Source organism: Rhamphochromis sp. 'chilingali', assembly GCF_963969265.1.
Source record: "Rhamphochromis sp. 'chilingali' genome assembly, chromosome: 15".
Taxonomy (NCBI): domain Eukaryota; kingdom Metazoa; phylum Chordata; class Actinopteri; order Cichliformes; family Cichlidae; genus Rhamphochromis; species Rhamphochromis sp. 'chilingali'.
The window spans coordinates 7,338,753-7,351,855 of record NC_137942.1 but is presented as its reverse complement, the minus strand read 5'-3'; the positions used below and the strand labels follow the sequence as shown (position 1 = coordinate 7,351,855).

Genomic DNA, 13,103 nt, shown 5'->3' with positions numbered 1-13,103 from the left:
TCGATTTAAAACCTAAATGTTTTTAGGATTTAAAGACAAATAACGTGGTGTGTTTTAAGTGGTTCGTTTTAGACTTCTTACTGTCAGAAAATTTCTTTGATGCTTTTTTTCACCTTGTTCTCCATTTGTCAACTCTGGAGCTTAAAAAAATGAACATAAGGAGCCTTTCTGGGAAATAAACTAAGTAATCACTCACTAGAAGAGAACTGGGAGCAAACTGAACACAACACAATCATAAAACACATCAAGTCGTTCCATAATAACCCCTGGAAGTGGAGAGTGGAGTGGGAATAACAAATAATATAAGGAAAGACTTTCCCGATGTGAAGTTTCCTTTTAAATTAATCCTGCACAGTTATGGAAAGCCAGGAGGAACACATGCACATCGACAGCGTAATGCATAAACTACTGCCTGCTTAAATAAAGGATAATAAGTTTACATCTTTTTCAAAAATCTCTATATTTCCATTCATGAAGGCGTCTCCTGATTTTAGATGGTGATGATAATAGATGTTGTGATATGATGAATCTAATGTATATGTATGTGTTCAAAGTTCAAATATCAGAACCCGCGTGACTAGATTGTAATAACATCTCGTATCTGTGGCACCTTTAACCTCCGGCAACTTTTTGCCAGTGAGCCGGAGTTTGGGATTGAGAGGATAGAGAGTGTAGTGATAATAATACAATAGGTGAAGATGGAGGGAGGTGGAGAGGATAGAGGCAGAGCAAATAAAGAAAAAAACAGGCAATGAAAGAAAAGAGAATGAGGGAAGGGAAATGGAGTGCCTCTGTGCTTATAGCCGTGGCCTTCAGTGTTAGAGTTCCTGTTGTTGTGGGGTGGGAGTTTCCCTCTGTGGCGGCAGTGAGGGAAATGGCAGAGGATGTCTTTTTCCTGGCTGACCAAGAATGCCCGGCTCTCGAGGTCTTTTCTCCTCTCGTGTGTGGTTTTTAGTCATTTTTTGCCAAAGTTTTTAGTGTTAATAATACAAACATCTCACTACAAACTCCTCGTTTTCTTTTCATTTCATTTGGAACACTGATGCATTGCGGGTGAACTATTTTCTCCCTGGGGGCACGGGGATATCTGCTCTTAAACGCCCAACAGATCCTGACAACAGATTGGACTACACGTCCCAACATGCTCCCCTCACAATAGGAGGCGGGGGCCATAAATCCTGCCAGCCAATGGTTTTACGTGAAGGGGTTCTGTGGTTGGTGAGCTGCACGGGCAGCTGTTGTCAATGGCAACAGAGGTTTGCAGGGAAGCATGAGCTGGACAGCTGGTAGAGGGTCCTCTGCTAGGAGTCACATGAGCTCCCGGCAGCCAATCTCAAGCCTTCCGCCTTCCTCTATCGGCTGCTTCTTCTCGCTCATTTGCTGTTCTGGTTCTCTTCAGCTGCAGCAGGAGGGGGAGGGGAGATGGAAGGAGAGGAGGGAAGTGGAGACAGGGAGAGGGAGGGAAAGGAGGCGAGGCCAGCGTACACAGGGAACGAGTGAAAGAGAACGAAAGCGGAGAGCGGGAGTCTCTTCCTTCTGTGTGGCCATCAAGCAGAGAGGCGAGAATTGGACGTGCACACTGTTTCCCCTCTAGCTGTCACCCAGAGCGGCAGGGGAAGAAGAGGAAACAGAGACAAGGACAAAAGATGAGTGTCTAGCTGGATGTTTCAGGCTGTCACACTCAGAGACAGAGTTATGCCTGTGTGGAGAGGCGAAGCAGCAGCAGCAGCGCTCGGCTGCCAGGCTGCCTCGCCTGTGTGACGAGAGCAGGACTGCATTTCTGCTGGGAATACTAAACCAGGAAAAGAAAAGAGAGAAGACAGGCAGCCGGTGATCTTGTGCCATGACTGGGAAGAGGAGGAGGGAGGAGACTCGTTGAAATCATGGACCAGGTGAGGATGGAGATGAGGAGGAGGGGAGGAAGTGAAGGGGAAGTGAAGGGGAACACCACCTTTAATGTGCTCCACATATCCACACCTCTCTGACACAAAGCACGCAGCGCAGACGCAGCAGCGGCTCCTGGTTTATTCATAACATGCATCACAACTGTTTTCATTCCCTCGAGGCAAAAACCAACTGCACAGCATGCTGCCGAACCCACGGTGTGTGTTTTCTGATTCACCCCCGGCGAGCTGGTTTTCACTCTGAGTGGGTGGGGAGGGGGGGGAGAGGCCGGGCCGGCAAAGGTGTCGCCACCGGCAAGTGGCAGGCCTCTGGAGAGATGACACAGTTCAAAACATCACCGGCTCATATCTTAGGTGAACACTTTGGAGATGAGCAACAGAACAGAATGAAAACAGGGGTGTGGCTGATTTTTACAGGATAACATGTCGTGAAGCGAGTGGCACCTTCACCTAGAGTCAGACAGGAAGGAGTAAGGGGATGGGATGTCGTGCAACAGTGTTCACATCCAGAGCGTTACTGATAGAGACCGAGGCAAGCCGAAATATTGTGTACTCATGTCACAGCCTTTGCAATAGGTCTCATCGCCTGCGCCACATGTTTACTCAGCGCTGTAACTTGATGCATGTCGAATGTCCCTCTCTTGCGCCCTAAACAGACAGTGTTTGTGACTGCTTTGGTGTATTTTATGACCTGTTTCTCAGAGCTCTGTTTGCAGGCTGATTGCTGCAGCTGTCTTTTGGTGTTGTCTCCACGGTGGAGGCGAGCAGCTGCTGGTAGTTTAGCAAAATGATGGATGGTTTAGAGGAGCAGAGACAAGAAGCAACACCAATCAAGTCTCCCTCCCTCTCGCATCTCCCCTCCATTGCCCTCAAATGTGTCTCCTGCTCATTGATTACCTCATCCCCCGTGTCCACCCTCCCCCTGTCTCACTCTGTTGCTTTGCGTCCTCTATGCTCCTGAGAGGGGATCTGGTGTGAGCATCAGGTTTGCGATGAAGAAGAGGAGGGATTACGGAGTAAATAGGTGACACACCCAAAGCCCAGCCCTTGCCTCGGGGTTAATTATTCATGCTGTCCATGGGTGGGGGCGTGCCTGTCCTGTATGTGTCTGCCTGCTCAGGTTGGGGTGATGTTAGCCCCCTTGGTACAGCAGGGATGATGTCATGACTGCTGCTAGCCAGACAGTCAGAGTGTCTTTGTTATTGTGGGTGGAGATATACTTAGAGGCAGGGGTATAAGCTAGCAACCCAAGCAGCAAACTTCAGGTAGTAACAGAGAGCTCACGATGTGTTTGGAGCAGTGGCGGCTGGCCCATAGGGGGCGCTCGGGCTCCGCCCCCCCAAATGTGGAGGAGTAAAAATATATATTTTTAAAAAATTCATCAATGATAGTTTTACTATGTGTGTGCCCATATACAGCCAGGCGTATTTTAACATTTTCACCAGCTGACTCATTAAAGTTCAACCAACAAACGGTGTTTTTCTTCTTCTGGGGCGCTCGTCAAAGCGCCCTTGATATGCAGCGAAATAGCCTATCATTAAATGGTTGCCAGGGGAAAATAATAAATATTTGACCTATCAGCGTCGCTGAATTAAATGGTTTGGGGGCGCTTAAAATTGCGCCCCTGCAGAAAACGCGCGAAGATTTGCTGTTCTAGAATTTTACCTCAGTCAGTAGCCTAAGTGAGCTATAAGGTCAGAGAGAGACGATGGCAGCGGTATTGTTAACGGTTGAGGCACAGCCTCCCCCAAATTCGGTTAGATCGCTTCTAACCTACCCTTTTGCCAGAAGGACAATGGCAGAAAAACTGCAAGTTAAAGAGTTGGGACCTGACAAGCCCGAAATTCAACTAACCCAGGCAACGAAGGAGAAGTCAAAAGCATACAACAGGACTTTTTGTCGGAGTTGGTTCCAGCGCAAGTCGTGGTTGTTCATTTTTACAAATCTATACAAATGGCCAGAATATGGTTGTTCATTTTAAATTTAAATTAAAATTGTGTTGTTTGATGTACTCATTAAATGGGTCATTTTAGTCGATATCATAAAAATTGCCCCCCCTGAGATTTTTTTCAGGAGCCGCCACTGGTTTGGAGGACCTAAAAATGTCACGTATGACTTATTAACCAAGTCTTACACACACATTCTCATGAAAAGTATCAGTTCACCTTTGCAACAACAATGACAAAAAAAGAGAATGGTGTCACTTACTGTGCAGTATAGATCACAGGAAACAAAAACTATTTATAAGACTCCGCAGTGCTGTGAAATGCTGACACGGCGCGGCCTTGGTGCAGTGCTAAAGCTGGGTCAGTGTCATTTTAATAGATGGACTATATTGTGATGTAATGTATGATTATACAGTAGCACTTTCCTGTTCACATGACTGTGAAGCATTATCTGTTGTTTTTTGTTTCCTGGGTGTGTTTACAGTAAAGCAGCCGCGAGATGGTTCTTGGTACACAGTCTAAGTCTGAGAAACGTTTAGAGATACAGTGAGAGTTGGAAGCCTCAGCATGCACTAATATCACCGTGTGGATGCAAAAGAGGCATGCGGGCTTTACTGCAGTCATCGAAAGGCTTGCAAAGTTTACACGGCATCGTCACACGCTTTTGTCCTTCTTTCTGTTTGTAGCTGTCTATTGAAGGACACGCATGTACATTCGCAGTGATAAGGAGGGCAGAGGCTCAGTGAGGGACAGGAAAAAGGCTTGTGAGATAAAGCGCCTGTGAGAGAGAATCCAGGGCAGCAGCGGGACACCTCTTACTCTCAGAGTCCGTCTGCGATGCATTCTTCTGTGTCCGAGTGTTGCCACGATCCTCATCCTCACTGCACTCTCTGGTTTTATAGGCTTATAAATGTTCTTAGTTCAGAGCGCCTCCTTCCATGAGGATGATTAAACTATTAGACTAACTGCAAATCAGCGTGGGTCATTAGTGCTTTGTGATCAATAGTCATTAAGGGAGACATGGGCAGGGCTTGTGGTGACTGCTGGCGTGCGAACTCGAAGGCCGGAGATGGAGTTGCATGACCGCATCCATCACGCAGAACCACATCACTCTTTCTACTGTAACATCCTTGGACTCCACTGGAGTAAATTTGCAGGATTCACAGTTTAAAGTAAACCTTATTTATTTTATATTAGGCCTTGGTGCACTCCCCCACACTTCTTCCACTCTAAAACAAGTTGTTTCAGCTCGTCTCCTTTTACGCCAACTCTCTTCTGATTGTCTGCATCTTGCAAACTAACTCTTGGTGCAGCAGGCGGTCTTAGTCGTGTGCCTGACAGGGCTATATTAAGGATACCCACTATCTTTTTATTATCATTCAAATCCAAGAGATGAAACCCCCCCAAAAAAAAAAAAAATTATACTTTTGGCTCACCGGCACTACTTGCACATATGTTGAACTTATTATGTGAAACTTAATATGAGCAACCACAACTGCAGCTGTTTGTGTATGACAGAAAATAAGGCAGAGCATGATAGATACATTTAAAAGTGTGTCACTACATCAGAGGGAATCCCTGATACAACTGGATGAGGCACATTCATGTGGACAGGGGTGACGCTGTTGTGTTTGTGCTGCTGTCTGAGTACAGCTCCCTGGAGGCTCAGTAAAGGAGGCTGGGCGACATGTGTAACTTTAGTGTGTATATGTGTGCATATATATATCTATGTGTGTGTGTGTGTGTGTAAGTTCCTGTGGCTGTCAGCCAGAGTTATCTGGCAAATTGCTTTGTCTGTTTCCCATAGATGTGACTGAAATGGAATGCAGTCAGAATTAGCTCAGGGCAAAGCAGCCACGGAGGGAGATATTTTATGAGAGTGAAAGTGTGTGTGCCTGTGTGTGTGCGTGTTAGTGAAGAAAGGGTCTTATTAGGTTACAAATGAGATAGTGAGAGAGAATGTAAAAGACAAATGTGTGAGAGGAATGGATAAAGAAAAAGAAGGAGTGTGTGTGTGTGTGTGTGTGTGTGCTTCATGGTAGAACAGGTGGTCTAATCTGATGTCCCACCCATGGCACCCCGAGGCCTCCTGTCTACAGCCCTTCAGTCTTTGCACTCTGAAGAATTTCTCACCGCGGGGCAGCAAACAGTGAGAGACTGTTAAAGATAAACTTTGAATGTGCGCTTGCATCCAAGCTGAAATCGAACAGTCACCAGACGTGATATTAAAACCACGGCCACAAAAACAGCTCTGACCTACCCTGACCTATCAGAGCAAGGAGTCGGGACCTCTGTCTGGCGGCAGATCCTCTTATGGATGCTTGTTATAGCTGGTTATGTTTTCTGTGTGTTGAAGTAGTGTGAAAGACCCAGAATTTGTCAGCAGCGTTTTTGCATTCTGCTAAGATAATTAATGCTATTCATTCATACAGTCATTCAGTGTTTATATTGATATTTTTACCCATGTTTAGAGCTTCTCTGGTCTCAGTATGAGTTCTGTAACACTGAGTGGAGGGGAGTTACAATGACATATATCCACACTGCTGTAGGAAAGCAGAGTTCACAGAGGTACATAGTTCCTTGCAGACATTTATGGTACAAATGGCTGTCACCATATTATGCACAGTCTCTGCAGCAGCAAGTAGGCTCTAGTACTACTACATGCTTATCAGTGTAATACTTTTCATGCAGGCTTCCATTTCATGTAAAATCAACCAAATCTATAAAAGGAAAAAATTAAACTAGAACCTCTCAGAACCTGTAGTCAGCTTCATTAGTTATATGTGGAGCAGCACAATGGTCTGCTCTCATTGTTAGCTCTGCAAAAGACTGGCAGCCAGCTGGATTAGGATCCACCCCCCGCCTACCCATGACCCTGAATTGGATAAGTGATTAAGAAAATCAATTGATGGGTGGGTGGCTGTAGTATATTTATCAAAGCTATGAAAAACATTGCTGTCATAGTAAAAGAAGCTCTATAGACTGAAGTCAGAAGAGACAAACAGAAGGTGTTTTATCATTTCCAGCATTTTCAATCTCTTGTAAATTTTTATGTACAGAAGCCGGCCATCAAACCCATTTTAAATCAACATTAAGCGTCACCATCCGAAGCTTAAATTTGGATTTTTTTCCAGCATGATTTTTTCTATAACTTTCCTTTGAGCCTGAATATGATGAAATGTGTGCATAATAGCATACTGTTAGCCTTTTTCCTTTAGGCATCCAACATCTTGGAAGAAGTGTGAGCTTTTGACCCACCTCTGTGTCTATACTGAGAGATGTAGCTCAGTAATTTTATCATAACATGAAGGTAACATTTCGCACAATTTGATTAAATATACAAAAGAAATTAACTTGTTCTGAGGGAGTCTAGAAGAAGCGGCTCGTTGATTTTTCAAAGAGAAAATTTTAGATCTGTATCTATTCTCTAGGCTCTATTTTTCCACAGAAATCCTTTCAACTCATTTTTAAGACATTTAAAATGCAGAAATGCATTTAAACATATTGTAAATATCATGTTCATGTCAGGTATAAAGAGCTGTTTGTGCATGTGGAGTATCTTAGCACAGGGCTCATGTTCTTAATTCAGTTGAATTTTTAAGGCTGGAGATAACCAACTGTTCGAGGCCAGCAGGCAAACAATGCACAGATTGTCCCGTGAAAGAAAGTAGGACACCCATCTCCAGCAAGTAAACATCTCCCGCTCAGCTTAGGACCTCAACCTCAATGCACTTAAGTGGCAAGCAATGAATGCAGATGGCAGAAGCGGAGGGGGGGGGCGTTCTCCCGCAGGGGTCAAAGGTTAGCCAGTGTGGCTAAAGCCCTTCCTGTCAGCAGCACTTTGCATCAGTCCAGCCAGGGAACGGCAGGATGATGACACGGGACGAGAGCAGCTGAGCAGGGATAAACCAGCCAAAACAGAGGAATGAGGTTTATCGGTTGCATTGGGAGACCGTCCAATTAGGAAGCCATTTGAGTCCAATTTAACCTAATGGGCCTGTTTGGCGTGCTCAGTTATCAGTTTGACATGTTTTCGACTCCCTATCTATTCCCACTCCTGCTCTGTCATCCTTGAGTCTCAGAGCAGCTGACTTCAGTGGTTGAGGTGCTGCACGAGTATGTCAGTCTGTAATGAACAGCTGCTGTTTCATTACTTTGATCATCTAACAAGCTAAATGGATGCTCTAAAGTTACTGGGCGCCACGGCAGCATATCAGTAATGACCTGAGCTTCATGACCCGCTGACCTCTTGGCCTATTCTCCTTTGTACTGTCCAACTTTTCCTTCATTCACCGCAATGACCCGACTCTATCACATCATGAGTTCAGACTCAGATTTTGTGGCTCTCATGTCCAGAATAAACTGTTCCCTTCCCTGTTTCTCACATGGCCACATATTTCTTTCCATTTTTAGGGCTCATTAAAATCCTTGTCATCACTTTAAATCACATGAAACCCCGTAGATGGGAATAAAATGAAAAACTCATCTGAGATACATGCAAGGACCTAATTTTGTTTTTATTCTCCACCCTCATACTGTATCTCACCATCTCTTGTAGGTATGGAGCCCCCTTGTGGCATCCAGATGCCACTGTGGCTCAGTTTCTATCTTTCAGGGTTGGGAGCGAGGATTATCTATTTAGGGAAATCTCTGTGGTGAGCAGCAAAGGAACAGATGGTTATCCTTTTACAGAATCCAACCTAGAATAAGACGATGTTTGCTTATTTTGTTATTAACAATGATGATGGTGCACATTTACATTAATTCCACGAGCAAAGTATATAATCCTCTCTGTCTTGGCCATTAAACACTGCAGGAAAAAAGCGTCACATCTCAGTTTGTTATAAAAAGCACTGCCCTCATTCTCAGATTTATGGTTAATACTTGTAGATCAACATCTTTATTAGTGATCTGTGTTTTGGAAAACAGCGCTGACTTTCCTTTTGAATTCAAAGATTTTACAAGTGAGCAAATCCACTCCTTTTATCTCAGTCTATGACTTTAGTTCAGAAACGTGACAAAAGCATTTAACACATGTGATCCAACTGTTTTAAGCACTTATAGATGTTTATATTAAAAAAGTGGTGACCTCTCTGAAGGTTAGAAATCTGTCAAAACGTTTCTCTTGTGCGGTCTCACGTCTCCTCCGAAATGAGAACACCCTCCTTTAAGGCCATGTCTAGACAAACTTATCTCTGAGTTTTAAGGCCAGAGAAATGCTGGGATTAGGGTATGATCCCTTCAAGCGTACGGGATTATTCAGTTTACTGTATATACTGCAAGAGGTGTGGCTTTATGTGCACCACAAAGCAGATCTGTCATGGCCGTAAGGTCCTTGAGACGATTTTTCTTGCTGCTTCAGAAAGTCTGATGATGTTTATGTTGTAGATTATAAGTTATGAAGACCTTGGGGGTGCTTGATTATTCTGAACTGAGTTATTTATGGTAAAACTTGCTCCATCTTTTTGTAATAAGTGCTTCTGTGAAGGCAGAGGATTAACTTCAAAGACTCAGATCCAAAGACAAAACACACTTTAATCCCCTAAATGTTTTAGGAGAAGGAAATAGTCGTCCTAAGATGCCCAAAATACTAAAGTCTAAGGATGTGACCATGTGACGTTAAGTTACAGGACTTTTTTTAAAGGTATGAAAATAAGGAACAAACATTTGCCTCTGGATCTGGAGCTTATGTCATTCTATTAATATACGAGTTATTTCTGGATCCTACTGATTCATCGGTAACCAGCAGAGAAATCTGATGCAAACATGTTGAATGATATTGCACTCACTGATTCCCGAATGTGACTGGAAAACATATCTCATCGTCCGAGCTCATTGCCATTGTTTTCCCTCATGCCACAGGAAGTGATATGAGAGAGAGGAAAAAGATCTGTGAAAGGTAAAGAGGCAGCAGACACGTTCAGCCAGCAGGAAGGAAACTCCGTGCTCTGCTACTGGAACCATGAGTGTCTGTTTATTTTATTTCTCTGTCTCTCAGAAGAGATTTAAGGGAAAAGAAGAGGTTGTCCTTTTGAAGAATGTGTGCCAAGCATTTATAGTAACAGTGGCCATTTATAGAAATAGTGGAAACCCCTGGAAGCTATTTCAGCCCTTGTTGTTTTTTGTATTTGTCTGGAACTTTGAGGAATAAATTGATGGGGAGACACACTGGCGATCTCAGGATGCTAATTCTCCACTCATGTGTACTGACACTAACACCTGAACATCGATTAGTCTTCTTGTTAGACTCTGGGCATTTCCTTCTCTTTGTTCCTTTATCTCAAACACTCCCGCATGGCTGTTCTTATCAGCTGTCTCCATGTTAAGGCCTGCTTCTGTATCAAAAAGAAAACTCCAAGAAGTTGAGGCCCAGCAGTTCATGAGTGGAGATGAGATAATGTATAAGCTTGTACAGGAAGATGGGACTTAAACTCTCTTTACAAAAGGCTTATATGCATAAAAACCCATAAACCTCTATCTTTGATACAAAGGGTTCTTTTTGCAGTGGAAACTGGATCGTGCACTATAGGATATGGCGTATCAGCATGTCCAGTGTAAACCCCAGGCTAGCAGTAGTGTGTGGCTTGCATGTGTGTGTGTGTCTGCAATGAGTCACTCTCTCCATCCTACACCCAGCTCAATGTCTGCTCCAGCAACAAAAGCTCTGAGCCTAACCTGTCTCTACCTTTGCAGATTGGGTGCCCACAGGCCTTTAGTTGTTTATAGAGGAATGAGCGAGGCAGCTGCAAGAGCGAGTGGGGATTACAGTGAAATGTAGAGATGGGTGAGGGAGGCCTACAGGTCAATAGAGAAACAAGGAAAAGAGTATATGCTATGTTATAATATCAAGGAGGTTCGTTACTGACCATAGCTACAAAAAACAAAACAAAACAATGAGCTTTCAGTGTGCCAAGCTGTTGTTCCCTCTGCTCTTGGTGTAAACCTAAAGCTTTCTGGGCATTACCTGACAGAGGGGCATCAAACGAACTGGTAATTCAACAGTCGTGACTACGCTCCATCCCTAGCACCTAGTTCCCAAAATACCTGTGATGTTACCTACTTGGTCCGTCTAATAGTGAATTCAAATTGAGCAGGTTAATAGTGAGAACAAGTGTGAAGCAGACTATCTTCTGATGTGAGGAAGGGCAACAATGTTTCTCCCAGAGTTGAAGTTCATTTGGGAAAACGGCTGTTTATTATTTTTCGACAAGCACAGTGCAGAATGACAGGAAATGAGCAGAGAAAAGGGAATAGCTTACAACTTTTGGGAACTGAAATATGACCATTGCACAATCTTAGTCTATATATGCTTATCCATATTAATAAAAACATTACTAACACTTCCTGTAAACCCCGTTACCACTTACAAATGACGTCACATTCATCCGTGTCAATCTCTTTAAGCATGCAGAAATAAATGGAAACCAATTGCTGCAAAATGGCTACAAAATCCAAAAGCACAAATGAAAGGTCTGCATCATTTTGTAAATGAAGCTCTTAGAAATCAGTGTAGCGTGAATAGAAAGCATCTTCTGAATGGGGTTCAGTCGCTTGGCACAGCATCAAGCGATTACAAAAGCTGCGGCAAAGGCTGCAATTCAGGCTCGGTGTTTAACTACTTTTATTTATGTAGCGGTATGCGGTACAGTTACAGTCCCTCTCTGTCCGTTTAAGCTGCCTGGTCAGCTGTTTCCTCCTCTCGTGCCAGTTGTCCGGCCAGACAAAGAGGACTCCTCTGTCATGCGGGGGTGGGGGCGGGGGGGTGGGGGTCATGGCTCTGGTTGGAATCCATGGGGTCATCGCTCTCCCTCTCAAACTTCCCATAACACCCTTCAAAGGAGTGCCACGGGAGCTTTTATGTCTCAGAGTGAGACATACAGCAGAATTGCTTTCATAACTACATCTTACTCACACATACATAAATATTTCAACCTGTCTCTTTCTCATCTTTGACACCCACGTTGCAATCACACGCTCACATATGTTCAGATGTGCTTAGCAATGAGCAGCTGAGAGAATTACTACAGCGCAAGCATATGGGAGGTCAATTTTTAGGTCATGTTTCACGCTATCAAACCGAGAACATGTTAATCAGCCTTTTATTACATTTGAAACAAGGATTTAAAGATGGTTACTCTTTATAATAGATTTGAAAGCGAGTGGGAGATAGTGTACCTTGGCAGGATTTCCACAATGTTTCCTTTTGGCTCTTAGCAGTAGGAAAACCCTCCAAGTACCATCATTAAATGCAACAGTATCAAGGAGACAGATATAGAGCGACTCTGTAGAAGCTTAAGGAGAACGATGTTGAGAAGTTCTGGCAACTAGACTCCTCAGACATGAAGTAAGCGTGTGCAGAGGGCGTTACAGACATTTACTGAGAGGCTGGGCACAGTAACTTAGGGGAAGTGAAGTGAAATAGAGGAGATATGAAAGAATTAGGAGATAGAAGCCTTGGGCGTGAGGACTGGGCGGGGTTAGCTTGGAATAAATGGAGTGATAACAATGAATAGTAGCATCCTAGTGCACAAGCTGTGCGAGGTGGCCTAGAATGGTATGAGGAATGCCCACCCACCATTCCATCCATCCGTCCTGCCGCCTTTACAGCCTCAGCCAGGCAGCGTCGGGCCAGCGGAGGGAGGCGGGAGTCGAGGGGTGGGGGAGCGGTCGAGCGAGCAAATAGGATGATGGTTGTTTATGGGTTGGTCCCACAAGGCGTCGGGCTGTGTGCGCGATTATGTAACGGCTGAGGAGAGGCTCTGGATGCTCTCTGCTCATCCCCAGCTGACCCTCGAGGGAAAGAGATTGGGGAGGGAGGGGTGTCGCCTCACATCACAGTCACAGATCGGGGCTTACTCAGTCAGTCGTGGGGGACATACCCAGCGCCTGAGGATGTGTGTCAGTGAGTAAGCCCGACTCAGGGATGTGTTAGCCGTCAAGTGCAGGAGAAAAAAACGCTTTCTTCTGCCTGCACTTACTACTCCTTCCTGTCCTTCAACAACAACCTTTTATAGCCACCTGCTCAGATATAACACACAGCCCCTCAAGTACACAAATCTTTCTCTCCCCCTCCCTCCCTTGCTGCACCTCTTTACTCTCAGCCTACCAGCAGCCATCAATAATAGAAAGCCCATTTTGCTTGCCTGACAGGGAAATTAATGTGTTGCGTGACTGTGGATCTGCATGCAATATGGGATAAGATGTGGACAAGCCCCAACTCAGGAGGGGTCTCCAACATAGGATCGCTCTTCCC

At 44.6% G+C, this 13,103-nt stretch overlaps 1 protein-coding gene across 1 annotated transcript in view; it reads left to right on the top strand.

Annotated features, from left to right (window-relative positions):
• The first annotated feature begins 1,501 nt into the window (after nucleotides 1-1,501).
• arhgap23a (Rho GTPase activating protein 23a) overlaps nucleotides 1,502-13,103 on the top strand; it is a 69,137-nt gene continuing 57,535 nt past the window's right edge. The window contains exon 1 of the mRNA XM_080906446.1: nucleotides 1,502-1,892. Coding sequence (XP_080762572.1) covers nucleotides 1,884-1,892 — 9 coding nt within the window. The 5' untranslated portion in view covers nucleotides 1,502-1,883. The remainder of the gene's footprint in view (nucleotides 1,893-13,103) is intronic.